This window comes from Pantherophis guttatus, chromosome 10, assembly GCF_059756535.1.
Source record: "Pantherophis guttatus breed Tessera chromosome 10, ASM5975653v1, whole genome shotgun sequence".
NCBI lineage: Eukaryota > Metazoa > Chordata > Lepidosauria > Squamata > Colubridae > Pantherophis > Pantherophis guttatus.
This window is the reverse complement of record NC_142072.1, coordinates 18,707,693-18,730,000: the sequence shown is the minus strand read 5'-3', so window position 1 is coordinate 18,730,000 and position 22,308 is coordinate 18,707,693. Positions and strand designations below refer to the sequence as shown.

At 47.1% G+C, this 22,308-nt stretch overlaps 1 protein-coding gene across 1 annotated transcript in view; it reads right to left on the bottom strand.

The window, feature by feature from the left end:
- The window catches only part of RUNX3 (RUNX family transcription factor 3), a 208,156-nt gene that overhangs the window by 103,923 nt on the left and 81,925 nt on the right, over positions 1-22,308 (bottom strand). The window contains exon 3 of the mRNA XM_034413491.3: positions 14,679-14,923. Coding sequence (XP_034269382.2) covers positions 14,679-14,923 — 245 coding nt within the window. The remainder of the gene's footprint in view (positions 1-14,678; positions 14,924-22,308) is intronic.

Genomic DNA, 22,308 nt, shown 5'->3' with positions numbered 1-22,308 from the left:
GAGAAAATATATTTAGAAATGTCTTCCCTTCTCTTTTCCTGTTTTTTGAAAAAAATCTTTTAGATAAACATTTTTAAAAAGCGATTAAATGCATTCAAATGTTCTCACGATCAGGATCAGGACAGACATAACAAAAAGTTATTAAATTACCCGACTACCCACAACTCTGGGTGGAATTACTTAAGAATGAGTAAAAGCAAACTGGGGCAGGAATGAAATTGTATTGTCTATTACTAATTTTAAGGACAATCTTCTTGTCAGAGAGAACTCTTTTAAATACAGCATACACACAAGATCATCTCACGCAAAAGAATTATTTTATGGTGGCTGCTAAACCTAGTCAGCTTTCGAAATTAACAAAAAAAATGGGTTGTGTACTGACCATATTTCTCTTACTGCTCTGGCATTCTTTTACACATATTCTTTAAAAGGTAAAGGTTCCCCTTGCACATATGTGCTAGTCGTTCCCGACTCTAGGGGGCGGTACTCATCTCCCTTTCAAAGCCAAAGAGCCAGCACTGTCCGAAGACATCTCCATGGTCATGTGGCCGGCATGACTCAACGCCAAAGGCGCACGGAACGCTGTTACCTTCCCACCAAAGTGGTCCCTATTTTTCTACTTGCATTTTTTAGTGCTTTCGAACTGCTAGGTTGGCAGAAGCTGGGACAAGTCACGGGAGCTCACCCCGTTATGCGGCACTAGGGATTCGAACCGCTGAACTGCCTACCTGTTGATCGACAAGCTCAGCGTCTTAGCCACTGAGCCACCACGTCCCTCAGATATTCTCATATAAGAATATCACATATTCTTCATATGGTTCTAAATATTTGTCGTTTTGTACAGCATTGTAAGAGCTTTCCCTTGGGATGCCTTTGAATGAAAAACTGGGTTAACCTTATACTAAGAAAAGAGCCACTCTGAATGAACTTTACATAACGGAATAATAGAGTTGGAAGGGACTTTGGAGGTCTTCTAATCCAACTACATGCTCAGGCAGGAAGCCCTATATATTACTTCAGACTGATGGCTATCCAATCTCTTATTAAAAATCTTCAGTGTTGGAGCAGCCACAACTTTTCAACTGATTAATTGTTCTAACTTTTAGGCACAGAATAAAATTATAATGCAGTCCATTATTATTAATATTTCCTAAGCTCTTGAAAAATTTCAGTTATTATGTATCAGCCTAAAATACAGACATACAGACGCTTATCCGAAAAGTTAAGTCTAGTGAAATTGCCACACACACATACACACACACACACACACAAAATAAATGTTAAGCTATTGCATCTACATTCAGTAAACACTTCAATTATTATTTCGCAGGTTGTATTAATTGAAATCTAAGCCACTTCAATCCATATTTTAGATTAGCATTAAAAAAAAAATTTTTTTAAACCACTGATTTAATAGCGGTTCCGTATTACTACTTTTAAATCACGGTTAATGCAGGGTGATTTACTAAATAGATCAAGCAAGATTTGTAGCATTGCCTCATTCTTGCAACTAAGTCATGCAACTTATTTGTTTTGTTGTAAATTTTGTGCAGGGTTTAATTTCCCCAGTACATCTCAAAATATTCCAAGATCACAGCTTTCCCATGGTAACTTCCCTGTGTAACTATCTGCCATTGTCTAACAAACAAGTAATAAAAATACTTGTAGTCTAACCTGATGATCTGAGAGTCATCAGGTTAGAGAAGAAACAGGATAAATTGCTATTTTTTAAAAAAACTGGTAACCATAAAAGTTACAGTGATTGGCTACAGTAAAGGGTTCTCGGGACATTTTTATAAAGTTTAAAAAGTTATTGCGTGAGCCCAAACTGTTTATTTTTATCAGGATAAAAATGAGATGCTTAAATTAGCTGGCTGGAACTGAAATATCTTTTGGAGGAAGGATTCCAATGATTTTCCAGAAAAATGTCGATTAAGACCAAGCAACTTTCAGAAGACAAAGCTTTTGACAAGTTGGATATTATAAGAGTTAAAGTAGAAGGAGAGATTCGTTATAGAGATTAATTGTTTGTTATTTCATGGTTTGATTAAAACTCCATAGCTTGTGGACTTTTGGAGAGATTATTTTAGACCCCGATAATTTTAAAAAAATTATATACCCTTTCAGGTCAATATTTTCTTTAAAAAAACAAGCAAAACTGATAATGTTTTTACCAGGACCACACCTTACATCTGGAAAAAAGGTATCTAATTTTGACAGATCGCATTTCTTCTCTCTCTAACTCTAAAGCAGGGGTCTCCAACCTTGGCAACTTTAAGACTTGTGGACTTCAACTCCCAGAGTCTAGTCCTAGCTAGATTAACAACTATATCATACAATCATTCTTCAAGGTGTTAAAGGGGCTGTAGAGATAAGAGATCATTTTACCCTTAGATTATGGTCATATGATAGAATAACATTTTGTTAGGATTTTTGGTTTTTTAGTAAAATTAGTATTATTACAAAACAAATGGTTGAATGCTCTTGAAAGCTGGGGACTGTGACCTTGAGGGATATGATCTGATGCTTCATTGAAAAATAGGAATGCAATGGCTTTCTTGCTAATTATGTGTTGGGAATATCTGGAAACTCTATTTGTAATTCATTAATTAATAGATATTAATTAATTCATTAATAGAGTTTTTTCAACCACTTGATTAAAAATATTTATTAGTAAAATTAGGATAATGAATCTTCAGGGGCCAGAATCACAGAGTTTTGTCACATCTGGAGAGTTTATATTTATTATGTTAATGGGAACATGAATTTTGTCAATTCTCATGTTATTTGGAAATTATGAGCAACTTTTGATTCTTTGTCTTTCTTTTCTGCTCCTTATTACAGCCTTCTATATTCTTTGCTTAATTCTTGCCCCCCCCCCCCCCGTGGATTACTATTCAATAAAAATATAATGGAAAAATGGTTGGGTTAACATTATTTTGAGTCTTTTTTTTTTCCATCTAACAATGACTTTTTTTTTCAAATCCAGTTTAAATAAAAATATCCTAAACGGGCTTTTTCCAAAAGGCAACTGGGGGGTTTTTGTTTTAAAAAAAAACAGCAACAAACATTTGTGCTTCCCATCCAAGATGCATCTTCAATTCCTCAGAAAACTGAAGAAGCAAAACATTTTCAAAGAAAAATAACAAGAAAGTCCAGTTGCCTAGAAAAAGCACCTTAGGGACAACCATGATCTGGATGGGAGAATCTCCATAGACGTTAAATAAAACATTAAATTAACATTTAATTCATGGGTTGTTTTTTTTTTTTTTTACAAAATCCATTTCACCCACCTTATTTGGGCTTTGATTCATTAGGAGGTTTGTTGATACTTAGAGTGAATTAATTTGATATATTTTTCCCTATTATCAAGACCATAAGACTACCTGAGAGGTAACTTGGTAGCGATGTATTTTAAAAATGAGTTTTCTTGATAGCAATGTCAAAAGTGGGAAACAATGTTTAAAATCCATTTAATTCTGCCCGAGTAAGGCACAGATTTAGGAAGTATGGGTCCGTGGATCAGGTCTTTTTACCTTTTGAGAGAGCTAAACTCTCTCAAAAGTGTTTCTCAACCTTGCCAACTTGAAGACGTGTGGACTTCAAGTCCCAAAATTCAGTCATTTAAAGTTCAGCCCTCTTTCATTTTGCATGACCAGGAGGAAACAGGACAACTATGCTTTTAATTCAAAGGCCTGCCTGTAAACACAGGGGTTTTTTTCCGGAAACAAATATGAATCTGAGACTAACTAACTGAGACTAAAATTTGCAGGTAAGGGACATCTTACCTGCAAATTCAGTGAGAAATTAATTGCCTCTTTACAGGGACCTTGGAGGAGAAGAGACATGCTAGTGTGCGGTTGTCAAAAAATCAAGAGGAATCTGGTAACACGATTTATTAAAAGGTATCAGATTTTGCGAGCTACACCTACCGCGCTATCAAGGCAACAACTAAGGGGCTTGACAAAGAAAAACAAGTGTTATCTCGGGATTTAAACTCCTTTCATGTGTGACATGATATAGTCAGTTTAGTGCAATGGATCAGGCCCTAACTGTACAGACCTGCCCAGTTTATGGAAATAAATCTTGCAGAGATCAGTAAGACTTGTTCTCAAGTAAGTGGCTGTAGGATTACAGCCCTAAAAGTGTATAATTTGGCGGCATCACGCCCAGTTCAACTTCACTTGTTAATTAGTTTAATGGCTAGATTAAGACCTTGCTTTGCTAAATTATTATTTTTGTTTATGCAACACCCTCAGAGGTTCATAATCAGAAAAGGCTGTTTCCTGCCTCAGGAGCTCCCCGTCTTAAAATGCTAAGAACTGCTCTTACAAAGCCATAATTGATCAAATATTCTAATTTCCCCACCAGAGAGGTTATTCTTAAAAGTGGAAGGGTTCTGGAATTTCAGGGTTATTCGGGGGGGGGGGGGGATTAGTTGGGTTCATGAAATACTCCAAGCTAATAATAGACAATTGTCTTTCAATTGCCTCCTTCACAGAGAAGCCGAGATGTTGGGTACAAGCAACTAGTGGTGCAATTCAATTTTTTTATTACCGATTCTGTGGGCTTGGCTTGGTGGGCGTGCCGTGATGTGGCTTGGTGGGCGTGGCAGGGGAAGGATACTGCAAACTCTCCATTCCCACCCCACTCCAGGGGAAGGATACTGCAAATCCCCTTTCCCTCCCCACTCCTGGGGGAAGGATACTGCAAAATCTCCATTCCCACCCCACTCTGGGGCCAGCCAGAGGTGGTATTTGCCAGTTCTCCGACCTACTCAAAATTTCCGCTACCGGTTCTCTAGAACCTGTCAGAACCTGCTGAATAGCACTCCTGAACTAGACCCATAGATGCAGAGTTCAAGCCAACTACTTTATTATGTTCTGCCTGTATTACAGGAATCTCCCCACTCCAGCAGCCTATGTCTGGGAACAAATAGATGTTCCAGGGACCTCAGTGGGGGTCAGACCAAGCCCTTTTGTGCTTATGTAGTGACTCTGGGCTGGCTTTATGCTTGAGCCTCCTCCCTGCGAGGCTGCGAGCTTCTCAACATCAGGTGAAGACAAGGTAGGATCGGATTCATACTCATGTCAAGCTATACAGGTAGCCCTTGATTTACGACCATAATTCAGCCCCAAAATTCCATTGTTAAGCGAGTTTTGCTCCAATTTTACGGATCTTTTTGCCACAGGGAATCACTACCATTGTTAAGTTAGCAACACCGTTGTTAAGTGAACCTGGCTTCCCCCGTTGACTTTGTTCGTCCAAGGGGTCCCAAAAAGGGGATCACATGACCTGTCATAAATACGTGCCAGTTGCCAAGCGTCTGAATTGTGCCCACGTGACCCTGGGGAAAAAAAGGTCACTTTTTTTCCTTGTAAACTTCGAATGGTTGTAAAGTCAAGAACCACCTGTAGTTTACTTTGGTTTCATTGAATAAACCAGAATGGCGAGGCTCATCCAGCCCACTAAGCGCAGGGCAAAGAGGCCGCAGCGTGGCTGAGATGGGAGATCCAGCCCACACCTGAGGCAAGACTACAAAGCTGATTGGAACCAGGCGAGGAGGACGGCTGGCAGGCAGTGTGGTCTGGCTGCTGCTTTGGAAATGAGAAAGAACAGCTCAGCAAGAAATCTCCAGCGCTAAAGGAAGGTCTCTTGCATTCTGTCAGGCAGTCTCAGCAGCTCCTCGGAACTTTCTCCAAGGGGAAGAGTTTCGCCAGATCCAGACGCTGGAGACCCCCTCTAAGCTGGGCACGTTGGGTGGGGGCACAGCCATTAACGGGGCATATGGTAGTACAGTGGTCTAAAAGCACCCTGTTATTAAGACCAGCTGCCTGCAATTACTGCAGGTTCGAATCTCACCAGGCTCAGGGTTGACTCAGCCTTCCATCCTTTCTAAGGTAGGTAAAATGAGGACCCAGATTATGGGGGCAATAAGCTGACTTTGTATAAAAAAATATACAAAAGGATGAAGGCTGTTGCTTAGCACATTGTAAGCCGCCCTGAGTTTCCAGAGAAGGGCGGCATATAAATCAAATTAAAAAAAAAAATATGGGAAAGACAGTCCTTCGGCTTATTAAGAGAAAAGAAGAACCTGCTCCAAAATTAAGTTCTCCATCTTTTGGACTGGGCAATACTTCCTTCCTTTTTCGGGGAAAAAAAAAACACCTCATAAAAATTTAAGGGCCACATTTTTATGTTTGCAATTGCTTTTTCATTTACTGCCACCATTTCCTAAAAGGACACACTCAGTTCAGATGGATTTCATGCAGGCATTAAGATCAGAAAAATGGATCCAGAGGAAAATCACTGGAGGGCTGCAATTGATCAACAGGGACTGGGTCCACACAGACAAAAAAAGTGATGATCACTATTCAGCCGTTAAAAAAAATATATTTATTTATTTATTTATTTATTTATTTTATTCAATTTGTATACTGCCCTTCTCCTAGTGGACTCAGGGCGGTGCACAGCCAAAACTAAAACAGAAACCAATACAAAATTTAAAATTTTTAAAAGAATTTCATGACTTTGGCCCCAAAATTTAAAACATTCAAACTAAAACCCACTGACTATTTAAAAAACTAAAAAAGCTAGAAAAGGGGGGGGAGGTTTCACGCCAGCCCTGCTTGATGGAAAAGAAAAGTTTTTAGGGCATGGTGAAAGACCTGGAGATCTGATGGATCCAGGATTTTGTTATGTGGTGGAAATATTTTTCAAATAATTTTCAAGAAATTGAAACAGTCAAGGCCCGATTGTGTGTGTGTGTATGGGTGGGTTTCCTTAGAGAAATATTCTGCAACTTTCAGTGTGGTACTTAGCACCACAGCCCCCTAGGACTACCCTTGGCAGGTTGGTTTACACAAGAATAAGCATCCATAAAGAGATAAATGGTTGATTAAAGTCAGGTTCAGTCTCTTGCCTCTTTTGCTTCTGAGCAAATGGATGGCACCCTTGCCCTAGTAGTAGTAATAATAATAATAATAATAATAATAATAATAATAATAATAATAATAATAATAATAATAATAATAATTTGGAGCAATACCCAAAGGGCTACCCCGCTATTTAGAAATTCTAAATTTGCCGGACTTGAACATTTTGATTCTACAAAAAACCACCTTACTCGGAACAGCTTACATCCTCCGACGATACCTTAACAGTTCCTAGGTCCTTGGTTAGGACTCGAGCTGCTGAGCTATTAACCAGCCTCAAAGGCTGTGAATCTCACTAAAGATTAAATAATAATAATAATAATAATAATAATAATAATAATAATAATAATAGCAATAGCAATAATAATAATTCCATGTTTTCCCAAAAGTAAGACCCTGTCTTATATTTTTTTGAACCCTGAAATAAGTGCTTAGCCTTATTGCCATGCACTCAAAAGCCCAATTGGGTTTATTATCAGGGGATGTCTTATTTTGGGGTGGAGGGAACAGGGTAATAATAGCAGCAGCAGCAGCAGAAACAGTCATCACAACTGCAGCCCTGTTTAAAAGAGCAGGTTCCCTCCTTTTAAACCAGTTCTTAAAATAAATTCCTGAAAGTTTATTCCTGAAGGACTATTCTTTCCCCGCATCCTGAAATCTGTTTCTCAATAAAGCCAGATTTATTTCTTCTTTAAGAGGAGGATCGTTAAAGACAAAACAGTATTTTTAAAAGGGCCTGAAATAAGGTGAGGGCAGCGATGGCAAGGAACATGATGTGTAATGGTTAAGGCTTAAGAGCTAATAGTATTCTGAAAAGAAAAGAAGAGAAGAGAAGAGAAGAGAAAAGGGAAGGGAAGGGAATTATTTAAATATCGTTTGCACTTTATAGGCCATTTCTTGCCGAGATCTGTGCCGCTACCTTTTTTTTATAAAATTAGAAATTTAATAAACCTATGTAGGATACCGGTCCCTATTATGTATACTTATGAGGTATAAAGAATGCTAATGAAATGTCCGTCCTTCCTTCCTTCCTTCCTTCCTTCCTTCCTTCCTTCCTTCCTCCCTCCCTCCCTCCCTCCCTCCCTCCCTTCCCTTTTTTTCCTTCCTCAGGTGCCATGGACCTGAATGGGGACTTCCGAGACATGGATCGCGCCTCCCAACAGATCTTTCCTGGGCAATGAATCTTTTGCAACAGAAACGCCAGTGCACTTAATGGGCGCCGTGCTAGGGCCGCAAATCGAAGTGGTCCTATTAAACCCCTCCCGGGGTCGGTCTTATGCGGCTGCCCGGCTCGTTTCTTCAGTGCCGTCTGCAGAACTGCATTTGCCCAGCAGCTGCCCCAGCTCAGGAAAGGCCTGGGGGTTTCAGTGAGAACTCCGACGACGAGTTCCATTCAGTCATGGGGTTAAGCGTGTTGTGTGAACGCAGCCAACCTCTAGAGCAGTGTTTCTCAACTTTGGAAGCTTGAAGATGGGTGGACTTCAACTCCCAGAATCCCCCAGCCAGCGCTGAGAGAGAGAGAGAGAGGGAGAGAAGAGAGAGAGAGAAGAGAGAGAGAGAGAGGGAGGGAGGGAGAGAGAAAGGGAGAGAGAGAGAGAGAGAGAGAGAGAGAGAGAAAGGAAGAGAGAGAGAGAAAGGGAGAGAGAGGGGGAGAGAAAGGGAGAGAGGGAGAGAAAGAGAGAGAAAAGGAGAGAGAGAGAAAGAGGGAGAGAGAGAAAGAGGGAGAGAGAGAGAGAGAAAGGGAGAGAGAGAGAGAGAGAAAGGGAGAGAGAGAGAGAGAGAGAAAGGGAGAGAGGGAGAGAAAGAGAGAGAAAAGGAGAAAAAGAGAGAGAAAAGGAGAGAGAGAGAAAGAAAGGGAGAGAGAGAGAAAGAAAGGGAGAGAGAGAAAGAGGGAGGGAGAGAGAGGGAGAGAGAGAGAGAGAAAGGGAGAGAGAGAGAGAGAAAGGGAGAGAGAGAGGGAGAGAAAGGGACAGAGGGAGAGAAAGAGAGAGAAAAGGAGAGAGAGAAAGAAAAGAGAGAGAGAGGGGGGGGAGGGAGGGAGGGAGAGAGAGAGAGACAGAGAGAGAGACAGAGAGAGAGGCGACAGGGCTGCGGGATCCGGTGGGAGTTGGGTTATTTCCCAGGCGCTTCCTCGGGTTGCCGTCCAGCGTTTCTCAGCTGGTGCCGAAGCGCTTCCTCGGGTCTGCGAAGGAGCGCGGCCGGGACAATTGCGCCGCTTACCCGGGGCGCGCTTTGGAGAGCCCTCCGGCGACCGGAGCGCTGCGGAAGCCCCCTCCTCGCACGAACTGGCTCGCTCCACTGAGGACCAGCCAACTGCCAAGTGTTCTATATGGGGATGGTTTGCGCATCTGGGGCGCTGGGCTCCCTGAGATTTGAGGCTTCTCAGCTGGAGGGGCCCAAAGGCAGGCGCTCCGCTTCGGGGCTTTAGGGGGAAAAAACGCCTGTCTACTCGGAGAAAAGCAAGTCCCGCGGGTGTGACTGCATCAAAGGCTTTAAACCCGGAGGTCGAACAGGCTTAGATGCCCGGAGTGGGGTGTGTGGGGAAGATTTGCTCTGACTCCCCGTCTCTTTGGGGGTAAAGAATTGAGAAGGGCAGAACTGCCAAAGTTTGTTTTTTTTTCCAAGAGGCAATTGGGCTTCCTTTGTTTTTCCTTGAAGGAGTTTCGCTTCTCAGCCAAGAAGCTTCTTCAGTTCTTCAGAAAAGCAAAGAAAGTCCACTTTTGCCTTTTTTGGGGGGGGAAACCCCTCCCCCACCTTTGGGACAACCACGACCTGGACGATTGAGAAGCTCCATAGAGGAAGGCAGAACTTCATAACCAGGTTCACACAACACATTTCCCCCTTAATATGGTTTGTTCATTTCCTGGCTTGGCCTGATCTGCCAAACCCGGGCAAAATTCTTGGCTTATCCAGAAAGTCTCAACGCGCATTCTGGCCCAAGGCACTGCGTTGGACAAAAAACGGTGTGAATTCTCTTAACATAGTGGGAAAACCAGGCCGCCATCTTTTTAAGTCCAATTAGGGTTTATTTGTTTGACCATGGCGTGTTGGGTTAAAAAAAAAACCCCACCAAGGGTTTTTAAAACGGGGCTTTAAATATAAAGAGCTGTATGAATCCAGATTGTAGATCTTTTATGCATTGACTAATTCTAGAGTCGCAAATAAAATCTAACCTAACCGGAAAGTTTGTAAAACGTTTTGTAAACGAGGGCTTAAGTCTGAATTTTCGGAAGTTGCTGCTGTTTTTCTCTTGGGAGTCCGGGCGAAGCGCCTGGTTTTATCTCCTTGCCCTTAAATTATCTCCACCTTCGCTCTCTCTCTGCGCTGCCTGCAAATTAGTTGTTTAATTAATTTATTTCGATTTCTGCATCTTTCCGATCGGAAGCCTACTTTGTGCTACTACCATGTCTCTTACCTACCAGTAGTAAGCAATATTCTTCAGCTGGCAGCCCATCAAGAAACAGTTACCTCAAAATGCTGCGGTTTGCTTTCATTACACCTGTCTATACTGATGTTGCAAAATATTAGAAAACGATAACAACTATCATCTGGCAAGGGCCCGTTGGGGAGACCTGGAACGAAGGACTTCCTAGGGAAGACAATCCGGCTTCTAGAATTCCCGGGTGGGAATCTTTAGCTGCATCAACCGAAGTGGGAAAGGGGACAAACAGCTTGTTAAGAACCGTCTCCGTTTTAATTTTACTCATTTTAACTTTAACAGTAACAGAGTTGGAAGGGACTTTGGAGATCATCTAGTCCACGCAGGAGACTGTACCAGGGATTCGAACCGCCGAACTGCCGACCTTTCGGATCGACAAGCTCAGTGTCTTTGTTTTTACACAAACTTTACTTTGATTTCGGGGCTGCGTCCCGAATTCAGGGTTCTAGATACAGCTGCAAATCCGGACAAGGATTGGGGGAAATCAGGATTCAGGCAGCTGAGAAGGTCGCGAAAGGCTTTGGATACCCTGGTCCCCATAGACAAAGGATCGCAATCTCCGAAGGGAAGAAATAGGATTCAAAACAGAAGCCGCGATTCTCGCAGCCTGGAAAAGTTGGAGGGTTAAAAGCTACCCATTTAAACTGCCGCGGGAAGAACAGCGGCGCAAATATTTACGAAGCGGAGAAAGAGAAAGGAAAAGCGGAGCCGCTCGGTTGGAAGGATAAATTAGCTCTATTCTCCACTTTCTTTGGCTTCTGGTTGGGAATCTCCTGGAGCTGATTCGCTTCACCTCCCTGGCCAAGCCGAAAAAAGTTGGATGAGCGTCCCTAACTCGGAGAAAAAGGGGGCGAAAGTCGGGAGGAGGGAAAAGGAGACGCCGCGCTGCGATCATCCCAGCTGCCAAAAACACGGAGCCCAATTCCTAAGAGAGCGAAGAGTGCAGGAAGGAGGGAGGGAAGGGAGGAGGCAGCAGCGGCCGGGGAAGGAAGGGGGACGCAGAAGTCGGGGGTAACTGGGGTCCCTGGAGAACTGCAAGGGGGCTCGCTCGCTTCCCTTGCAACTGTGGCAGGTCCGGATTCAAGAGACGCGTCTCTCGAAGGCAAGGAGCTTCCCAATAAGTTTGTAAGAGGCAAAACGAAGCCGCCTGACACAGACCATCTCCGGCCGGGCACAAGTGGCAGCGGAGACGCGGCTGGTCTGAACGTCTAACTAACTAAGCAAGCGCTGGGATCTCCAGCCTTGTTTTTGGATCCCAAATCGCCCTCAGAAAGAGATTTAAAGGATTCATTCTGAAGTGTCAAATTTAAATGGAATTATTTTTTTTTTTTTTTAAAAGGGGGCATTTTTCCTTTTGGCCCGAGAATTGGAGCACGGACTATTAAATTAATGCAACTTGTTTTCCTCACTGGATACACAGGGTTGGCTTACGCACTACACTACACAACGGAACTGCCGAGGATCTCTGCGAGGATGGAAGTTAAAACTCGGAAATATCTGACTACTAACAGGGTTGGGGAAAACTGGCGGCATTTTGGCCTAAACTAGCAAAAATAACGGTGTGAGTTTGATCCTTAAATAACAGCCCCCCTCCCCTCCTTTCCCCGCAGGAACCCTGAGGACTAGAAGCTTAAGTCAAAACCCGGCGTGACAGGCAAGCTTTCTCTCGCTCAGAAAAATTGAAGGCGCTGGGTTGCTTAAGGTTGACAGTCCACCCCCCTCCTCCCCTCCTTCTTCACGCAAACTCTCCTTCCCCTTTTAAGAACCAGAAAAACAAACCAATCGCCCAAAAGCGAAGCAAAAGAGAAGTGGGGCAGACAGACGCGAGCGAAAGAGCTACCGGAGTGGGAAAAGGAGAGAAGGCCGGCCTCAAAACAGAGGAATCTCGTGCTAATTGGGACATAAATTCAGCCTTACAACAGACAAGATATTGTGTGTGTGTGTTTGTGCATAATTTCGTTTCGGTAGATCTTTGGGGAAGAAACGACCTGGCACGAGAGAGAGAGAACATTTCTGGGCTTGCGCCATTCTCCTTACTAAGTTTTAGGACTACCGAGTATTTGTAAGGAATCTTGCTATTTCTATGGGAGACGCTGCCTCCCCTCCATTTCTAGGAAGTTTTTGAGGTTATCGCTATTTTTTCTTAGGGCTCCTATTTGAGTACCTTCACTTTTACTTTCCTCCCGCGCTGACAGGGAAGCTAGATTCCCGCCGGGGGAAGAAAACGCGGCCCAGACGCCGAGGGGGTGAGGGAGCATCAGGTTTAAATTCCGGAAAGCAAGTGACTTATATGATAGGCTGGAGGAGACGGTTCTGGGTTCACACGAGACGCTCGGATAACAATGGGTGGTGGGCCGCTCGAGAGTGTCAGAGGAGCCCGGGCGAAATCTCGGCCTGTGGCGGTGTGGACCGGGCGATCGCAGTAGTAGGCCAACCTGGTTAGCCTTTCGCAAGAGGCTGAAGTCCGGTCTGGTTGTCCCCCACCCCCCATTAACGTTGGGTCAAGAGGGAGGGTCAGCTCTGCTAACTAATGGGCGGTTCACAGCTTATCCGTGGGCGCCAGAGGAGTTATGTTTTGGAGACGGGGGGGGGTATGAACTGAGAGGGTACTTAAATAATATAAATACATATACATACATACATACATACATACATACATACATACATACATACATACAGTCGTTTATTCGTTTTAGAAGAATCTGTCTATATGTCTGTCCTGTCTGACTGTCATCTATCTATCTATCTATCTATCTATCTATCTATCTATCTATCTATCTATCTATCTATCTATCTATCTATCTACCTACCTACCTACCTACCTACCTACCTACCCACCCATTTTGTCGTACCATTTGCAATGGCAATAAAGTAATTTAAACTAATCATCTATCCATGTTGTGCCAATTTAACTATGACGCCAAACTTAGTTTTGGAGAGTGTCCCGGAGAAAAAGGTAATTATTTTTTCCTTCCCTGAGTACAGCAGACATCTCTCCCGCTTAAAAAAAAAACAGACTCTTTCCTCCCCCTCGCTTTGAAAAAGGGGGATTTTCTTCCGCTTTTCATAGCAGGGACACAGGCCTACGGAGATCGGAAATCGCCATCTCCGCCGACGGTCCAAGTTCTGAAGAGGCCGTAAAACGGGGCCTGCAAAGCGTTCCTTTCCCTTTCTGAAATTCCCTTCCTTATCTGGGGCTCCGGTTGGCGAGTCTGGGCTCCTTAGGAGGTTTCAGACAACCTCAGCCCTTCCAACATTGAGTCAAAAGCGCTGGCTTGTTTAAAAGGGAAGGTTTTTAGCTCGAGGCTGAGTCGGGTTGCTTGTTCTCGCTCTTTTTCAAGGAGCGCAGTCTGCACAGGTATTAATGCACAGAGTATAATGGTTTATTTAAATTTCACGATCGCTTTACATTGCCTTGCGCTGTTTGGGCTGTAGACCGCCTCGAGCGTAACTACGAGGCGAAGAAAGAAAGGAGAAGGAAAAAAACAAAGGAAAGGTTTGGAACCGTGTTTGCAGGAGATGATTGAGATGGATTATTCTACACCCGGTTGTAGACAGTTGAATGACAGACACAAGAGGCCTTTAGCCGAATTTCTTTAACCCTGGCTAGCTTCCCGGCTGGGGGAGAGGGGGGGACACCCTTGTGGGGCTTGTAGCTCTCGGAAAAAAATCGAACGATCCTTCTCCAACAAGAGAAGAGTCACAGCCTCCTCTCACCCCCCCCTCACCCCAAGCCTCCGGAGCTGTCTAGGGACCGCGCTCTCAAGCTAACCTACTTGTTGGCCCGGGACGATTAAAATCCCAGATCCAGGGAAATCCGGAGAGCTGGGTGGGCCGCCAAGAGCCGAGGTGCAGCCGATCGATAGCGGCCACCCCACCCACCCCCCTCTCTCGGAAGCGAGTCGCAGGGAATACCGCAGGCTTCTGGGATGAACATTTAGGAAGCTGCCTGCGATTCAGCCTTGCGGTTTCCCCGCAGGAAATTAAAGGCGCTTTTGGGCTGCCAAGATCGTGTGTGGGGGGGGAGGGTTTGGGGGGGGGGGGAAGGTTAGGGAAAACACCCTCGTCTCTCTTTGCCCCAGGAAGGGGGAGGGGGGGAAGCAGGACCTGCTGGCTAACCCTGCAAACCGCTTGCTGAGGGGGGGAGGGGGGGTCTTTCCCCCTGCCCGCCCAGCGCCCATCCCGCTGCTTCTGCCGTTAAACCGCGAGTCCTCCCGGGCGCTTGGGAAGCCCGCTCGGCAGGAAACATCTGCGCGCCTCTCCCAGGTCCCGCCCGCTCCGCCCAGCCTCCCCTCCCGGCTTACCTTGAAGGCCACGGGGAGGGTCTTGTTGCATCTCCAGTGGGAAGGCAGCACCGAGCACAAGAAGTTGGGGCTGTCGGTCCTCACCAGCTCTCCCGGGTGATCGGCCAGGACGTCCACCACCGAGCGCGCCTCGGTCCGGCTGCGAGGTCCCGGGACCGGGGCGCTGAGGGCGCCGCTGTTCTCGCCCATCTTACCGCAGGGGAAGGCCGTGGAGGGAGGTGTGAAGCGCCTGCTGGTGCTGGGGTCTACGGGAATACGCATCACAACAGCGGGCGTTAGGGGAGGAAGGAGGAGGCGGCGGCGGTGTAGCTGCTGCTGCTGCTGCTGATGGCACAGAGGCGAGGAAAACGCGCGCCCAGGGCGCAGCGTGCCAGATGCCCAAGAGCGCACGGCGGGCAGCTCTTGGGAGAAAGCCTCCCCAGGCACCCCGGCAAGTCGAGCCGTCGCCGCCACTCCCAGTCCCGGCCGCTCCGGCTTCTCCGGCCGCCAGTCGCTCCTTGGGACGCAGCTCAGGCGGCGCGTCTTCCCGGGGCCCCGTTGCGCTTCTCGTGCGCTCCTCGCCGGGGCTGGCGGCCAAGCGGCGGGCCCGAGCGCCTTGGCGGCGGGGGGTGGGGTGGGGGGATTCCCCGGGGCCGAGAGAGATCCGAGCCGGCCTCCGCAGCTCCGGGACGCTCGTCCTGTCGCCTCTCGGCGTTGCAGTCCCGTTGGCGCTGGGCTCCCGGAGCGCAAACCTCACCGGCCGCGGTGGGGAGCCCGGAGGCGGTCAGACGGGCGGTTGGCCGAATCCCAGAGCGCTCCTTTGGCGCGCCTCCCGCGCCCAGGCAAAAGAAAGGCGGCTCAGACGAAAGAAAGCGGGGCTCCGGGCGGTGGCGGGAAGGCAGAGGGGCAGCAGTCGGGGGGCTCCTTCCCGCAGTCAGGACGGAGCCGACCACATCCCGCGCTTCTCTTCCCCTGCGAAAGGACCGCGGCGAGACCTCAACAGGTTTTCAGCTCTCTCTGTCTCTCTCTCTCTCTCCGCCGGGCTCCTCCTGGCCCCGTTTCCTGCTCCGCCTGACAAGCACGCCAGGCGCCCTGCTCGCTCTCCGCCCTGAGCCAGCCTCCTGCTAAACCGCCTCCTCGCGACGCGTCTGGAAGCAGCCGAAAAGTGGCCGCGGTTACATACTGGCTCCTTCCCTTCCCTTCCTTCTTTCTTTTTTTCTTTTTTTCTTTCTTTTTTTTTTTTTTTACTTCTCCTGGTTCTTTTTCTTCAAAGTTTATTTACACAGAGGCGGCCAGGGGGGCGGGGCGGGGGGCGGGGCAACCTCAGCGAAGCCAGCCACTCAGAGCGGTGGGGCGGGGCGGGGCAGGAAGGAGGGGGAGGAGAAGGAGGGGTCTACCCGGACCGCGCCCCTTTTTCGAAGCAGCCCCCGCCCGCTTCCTTGGAAAGAGGAAAAAACGTGCGGCCGCAGAGGCTTGTTTTTTGGGGGGGGGGGGCAACGTTTTTGGTTTCCACCCCCCCTCTTTCTGCTTCTCTCTTTTAGCGCTTCCTTTCCCTTCCTCTCCCCGCAGAACCAATCGATCATTTCCCGCTCAAAACATCGATCTCTGCCCCGAGGACGGTTGGATGGACACTTCCAGCAGGTTGTGAAAAGTGGAGCCGCCTTCCCTAACTGCTGCTGCTCTTCCAGACGGGTTTGGTTACAACGCCCATCGTCCTTGGCCAGTGTGGCTGGGAAGATGAACGCTGTAGTCCTAGCCACTCGGGTGGGGGGTGGGGGGGCTTGGGAAGGCGAACATGAGCCTTGGTGGTGCAGCGGACTAAAAACTGCTGTTAAAGTAGCACTTAGCTGCCTGCAATTACTGCGAGTTCAATTCTCACCAGGCTCAAGGTTGACTCAGCCTTCCATCCTTTCGAGGTAGGTAAAATGAGGACCCGGATTGTGGGGGCAATAAACTGACTTTGTATATAAAGGGACACCGCTTTCGGGGGGGGGGGCAAAAAGCCCTACTAAGCAGGTATATACAAAAGTATGAAGGCTATTGCTTAATGCATTGTAAGCCGCCCTGAGTCTCCGGAGAAAGGCGGCATATAAATCGAACCAATAAATAAATAAATAAATAAATAAATAAAACATCAGGCTTAGGGAAGGCTTCTCCAGAACGAACGTGCAGAGCTGCAACTTGGACAGGGTGCAAAACCCGAAGGGTTAGCGGAGTTCACACGACGCGTGAAAGAAACTCTCAAGCCGGGCAAGCGAGCTGAATAGACGCTGTTCTTACGTTTGGCTTCCTGGTTCCCTCAAGAACGGTGTGCTAAGGGAACGGTTGCGTTCCCACAAGCTCTTAGAGACGGCCAGCTACCCCTCTTTACCCTCGGGTAACCTGTTGCGTGTGTGAATCCAGTCCAATTTATTTCATACCCGGAAAAGCCAAGAGTTTAAAATTTCCTCCCGGTTCAGTCCTACGCCTGGATTTGCCCACCGTTCACACCTAAGAGGTCGCCCAGCTCTTAGCGGGTTGTGTGAACGTGGCCATCACCTTGAGTCCTGCTTTGGGGCTTCTTCCCTCGCACCCCCCACTTTCAGGATCGGTGTAGGATATGGGCAGAAGGCTCCCTGACTAGCTAACCACACATCACGGCGTAGCGCGCTAGTCCCCAGTGCTGTGAAATCATCCAGCGGATTTGCACCGAAGGGGTGGGGGAAAAAAACCCCTTAAAGCAGTGTTTCTCAATCTTGGAAGCTTGAAGATGGGTGGACTTCAACTCCCAGAAGCCCCCAGCCAGCGCTGCTGGCTGGGGGCTTCTGGGAGTTGAAGTCCACCCATCTTCAAGCTTCCAAGGTTGAGAAACACTGCCATAAAGTGTAAATTACGTTAATTTAATTTAATTAATTCAATTTATATGCTGTGCCTTCCCGCCTCTTAACTCGATGACTCGCTTTGTCTAAGCCGCCTAAAAGCAGGTCAAACGCACCTTTTTTTAAACCATATATCCGCCCAACGAGTTCAACAAGGCGATTTTCACCCTAGCGGCTTCCCCTGCTAAGAGGTATCCTTGTTCGTGGAATCGGGACCGTTGTATTACTTCGGGCATTTAGTGCGGAGAAAATGGGTCCGCTCCCGAATCGTTTTAGGCCTGTGTGGCCTTCGCATAGCTCCCACCCACCCACACCCCCACCAGCCAGCCCGAAAGCCGGTCCTATTCGGTTCTACCCAGGCTACCCGGCGAGCCCAAAGGGGAGAGACCGAGTGCCGCTTTGATTTCTCTTCTCCCCGGCGGCCAAACGGCGGTTCCGCTTTCCTTGACCCGGTTCCGACGATCTCTCTTAAAAACAAAGGCTGCCTTTGCACAACAGGAACCTTGTTATGTAGCCCTTAGCTGCCAGCTGCTTGCAATTAGTGCGAGTTCAAATCTCACCAGGCTCAAGGTTGACTCAGCCTTCCATCCTTCCGAGGTAGGTAAATTGAGGACCCGGATTGTGGGGGCAATAAGCTGACTTTGTAGAAACACCGCTTACGGGGGGGGAGGGGCAAAATCCCTAATAAGCAGGTATATACAAAAGAATGAAGGTTATTGCTACAGTGCATTGTAAGCCGCCCTGTATCTCTTCGGAGAAGGGCTGCATAAAAGAAAGAAAGAAAGAAAGAAAGAAAGAAAGAAAGAAAGAAAGAAAGAAAGAAAGAAAGAAAGAAAGAAAGAAAGAAAGAAAGAAAGAAGGAAGGAAGGAAGGAAGGAAGGAAGGAAGGAAGGAAGGAAGGAAGGAAGGAAGGAAGGAAGGAAGGAAGGAAGGAAGAAGAAAGAAAGAAAGAAAGAAAGAAAGAAAGAAAGAAAGAAAGAAAGAAAGAAAGAAAGAAAGAAAGAAAGAAAGAAAGAAAGAAAGAAAGAAAGAAAGAAAGAAAGAAAGAAAGAAAAGAGCGCCCTTAATCGGCAATCTCTCCGCTTCATCTTGTTTTCTTGGCTCTTCTCTGTGGGGGGGGGGGGGAGAGACGCGGAGGTTGGGGGAATATTGACCCACTGGGTTTAATTTTTCTTTTAATCCCGGGGTTCATTCGGAGGCTTCTTCGCCAGAGCCTTTTCAGAAGAGGAAGGGAGGAGAGGTAAAGTAACGAGACTTGGGTTAAAGATGGGCTTGGCCGGTTTGTGGCTATTGGGGGGTGGGGAGGGGGAACAAGCCGTCACCCCTTATGAAGCCATAACGTGGTCGAATAGTTGTGGGGCGCCACCTGCGAGTTGAGCACAGAGATCCCCGTTGACTTCTCGAGTTTTAGGGGCTGTGTGAAGTCTCCCGCTTTACAGAAGTCGGGGAGTGAGTAGCCTTCAAAGGCCGGCGGGTTAGAGAGAGCGTTCGGAATGGGGGGAAGCCTGGAGGGCGGAACGGCCACTGTGGGGGGGGGGAGGGGGCGGCGAGTAGTGAGGGGGCGCTCTCTTCTCCGTCCGCTTTTCTCAAAACGGAACGTGTAACGAAATTGCAAGGGGCCTTTGATTGCTCCCCTAGGGCCCACGGAACGACCGGCCACCAGCCGCTTCCCCGAGGGCCTCCGGGGAGTGGTGGAAAGCGGTGGCAGAGCGAAAGGTGCTCGTGCAGTCGGCAACCGTCTTTTTGCCGGCATTTCAAAGCCACAGCCCCTGCCAGGTTTCAGCCGGCCATTCCTGCCGCCGCCACGACTCCCGGCCCTTAACTTCTGAGCTGCTGGGAAGGGCCCTCAGCCGGAGGGGAGGAGGGGAGCGGGAGGGTTCCTCGATCCCATCTAGACAGCTCAGCAGCTGAACTGATCAGATGCACCGACAGGTTCCATTGGAAACACTTTTTAAACCGCTTTTATCAGTTCAAGCCCAAACCTGCTTTTCTTGGGCCTGTAACTTCGGAGAGCCGGGGGAAAGGAAGGGAAAATAGGGAACTGATACCCCCCCCCCAAGGCACAGAGGGTCGGTTCCTTTTAAACCAAGGCCCAGAACCGGCAGAGGGAGAAATGGGTTAGGACAGGGATCTGCAACCTTAAACACCCAAAGAGCCATTTGGACCCGTTTCCCACAGAAAAGAAAACACCGGGAGCCACAAAACCCTTCCCGTGCCTGACTATTTCTTGAGCGGCCACAAAACTAGCCTATGTAGTTGAATTAAACATTCTGTTTTCTTCTGAAACTTTTCTTTTCTTGGATTTATCCATAGTTGGCCTACTGGAGGTTGAAAAACTCAATAAATCGCATGCTGGCAGGTGTCGCAATTTGGCAATTGTGACACATATTTTGAGTGACAGCAGAGGGGTGAAAGAGCCACATATTGCTCCAGAGCCGCAGGTTGCTGACCCCTGGGTTAGGAGGACGCAGGCCTCGTTTTGAATCCTGCTAGATGATGTTGGGGGCCGATATTTTCATTTAACCTGTTGTGCAAACGGGGCCATTTGGTCCACGTTTGATGTTAAACCAGGTTCTCGTTACAGGGCCAGCGACTGTATTCACACGCCAGGGTGCCATTAAACGGGGCTGCCTGCGTGGTTGTGGGAACGCAGGCCGTTGGGTAATTGAGGTCCCGGGTACTATAAGGGAAAATGAGATCCGAGAGTACACCTTTGTGAACAGCAGTTCTTTTTAAGAGCAAGTCTGTTCAGTTCCACAGACCTCCTTTCTTTCTCCCATAAGATCACGCCGTCTCGCTCTCTTTTCCAACCTCTCTCCAGCCCTACAGACAGGGGTGAAATCCAGCAGGTTCTGGAGAACCGGTAGCGGAAATTTTGAGCAGTTCGGAGAACCAGCAGATACTACCTCTGCCTGGCCCCAGAGTGAAGTGAGGTGGGGATGGAGATTTTGCAGGATCCTTCCCCTGCCACGCCCATCAAGCCACATCACGCCCACCAAGCCCCGCCCACAGAACCAGTAGTAAAAAAAAATGGATTTTACTACTGCCTGCAGATATGTCTGAAGGACGCTGCCCGGTATTCCTAGGCAATTGCTGAGATTCCCTCTAGTGGGATATTAATCTTCCTTAACTGTCTCAGGCAGCTCTCGGGCTCCACAGTTTCTGGGGAAGAGGGTGGGAATCTTTCCCGGGGAGCGCATTGTGGGTCTCCCCACCCCCACTCCCTCCTGGTTCCAACTGGCCCAGGAGAAGTCGGATCAAATGCCGGCGGAGTCTTGGGAGCGGCCCTAAGGCCACAGAGAGGTGCCGCCGCCGAGCGAGTTGGGATGGCAGAAGTTTAAAAGGAAGAGAAGGAAAGTTTGGCGGAGGGGTTAGAAATCCGGCGGTGGGATTTCCCGACGAACTCCAAGCGGGCGACGGAATCCAGAAGAACCATGAATTCTTTCACGAGGAGAACAAGCAACAAACTTAAGGACAGAATCGGGTTTTTCTTCCCCTTTTGCATTATTTTCTCTTCTTCCTTTTCTTGTTCTTTTTCTTTCTTCCCCTTTTTCCTTCTTTCCTTTTTCCTCTGTGGGCTTTCTTCACGCTAAATCAATAATAAACCTTCCACCTGTCCTCCCTTCCCCTTTGAACAACTGGGTATGTGTGTGTGTGTGTGTGTGGTTTTTTTTTAATTTAAACGTCGATGTTCATTTCCACTTTATTCCCAACGAATCCTCCTCCTTCATCACCGATGGATGAATCTTGCAACTAAACCGATGCTGCTTTATTTGGTCTTTCTGGGAAGAGGGATCTATGCAGTTTAACTCGTTAGCAGGTGCAATTCGCTCAGCTTTTACTCTGAAGTAAGGCTAACTGCGTTTCATGAGATTTCCTGCCACCTTAATGTGTCTAACCTCTTTTTTTTTAGTATTTTAGTATTTTTAGTATTTTTAGTATTTTTTAGTATTTTAATCAGCAAAAATAGACAATGTGGATCTCAGAAAAGGCTTCGGGGAGACGATATTTTAGCTCCCTAGAGGGATTGCCAATTTTAAAAAAACAAAAAAAAACCCCACATTTTTAAAATTGTGGGGCTCAAGGATTCCTGCATGGGAGGCTCCCAAATTGGAAGAAAAACGGTGTGAAAACGGATTTCTCCCCAGGCCAGATTAAATATCGATTAAAGTTGATTAGAGCCCGCTTTCGCTTTAACTGGATCCAAAAGATGTTTTTTTTTTGAGAAGAAGAATCTCGGTTTCTAAGCAAACTATTAAAAAGTGGGGCCACGTTTGGTAGGTGGGGTGGTTAAAGATGTTGGATTAACATGCCAGAGACCTTAAATGTTATATGGTATCGAAGACTGTGGGTGTCTTTGGGCCAATCCTTGGAAAAAGGCAAGGGAAAAAAACCACTTCCGAAAATGTTACCAGAAAATTGCAGGGACCTCTTCCTGTTTTTTTTTCCCCCCGATGAAAGCATAGCAACAGCAAAAATGCCACGAAGAAAAGGAGATGGGTGGTTTGGGGATTTGATCTCAGTTTTTTAATTCCTACAATTGTATGAAATGCGTGATGACAGATATGTATCACGTACTTACACATGCGTGCATGGTTTTTCAGAGTGGACTGGGGGGGAAAAAAGACATAAATCTCTTGTGGGTTTTTCACTCTTTCTCCCCCCCAGATGAAGAGGGGGAATCCTGCAGCTATTGTAGCATTTGAGTAATGCTTAGTGTGAGAGCAGTGACGGTGCCAATGCCTGTTGAACTTGGAAATGTTAAATGTACAAGGCACTCATCACACTCATCC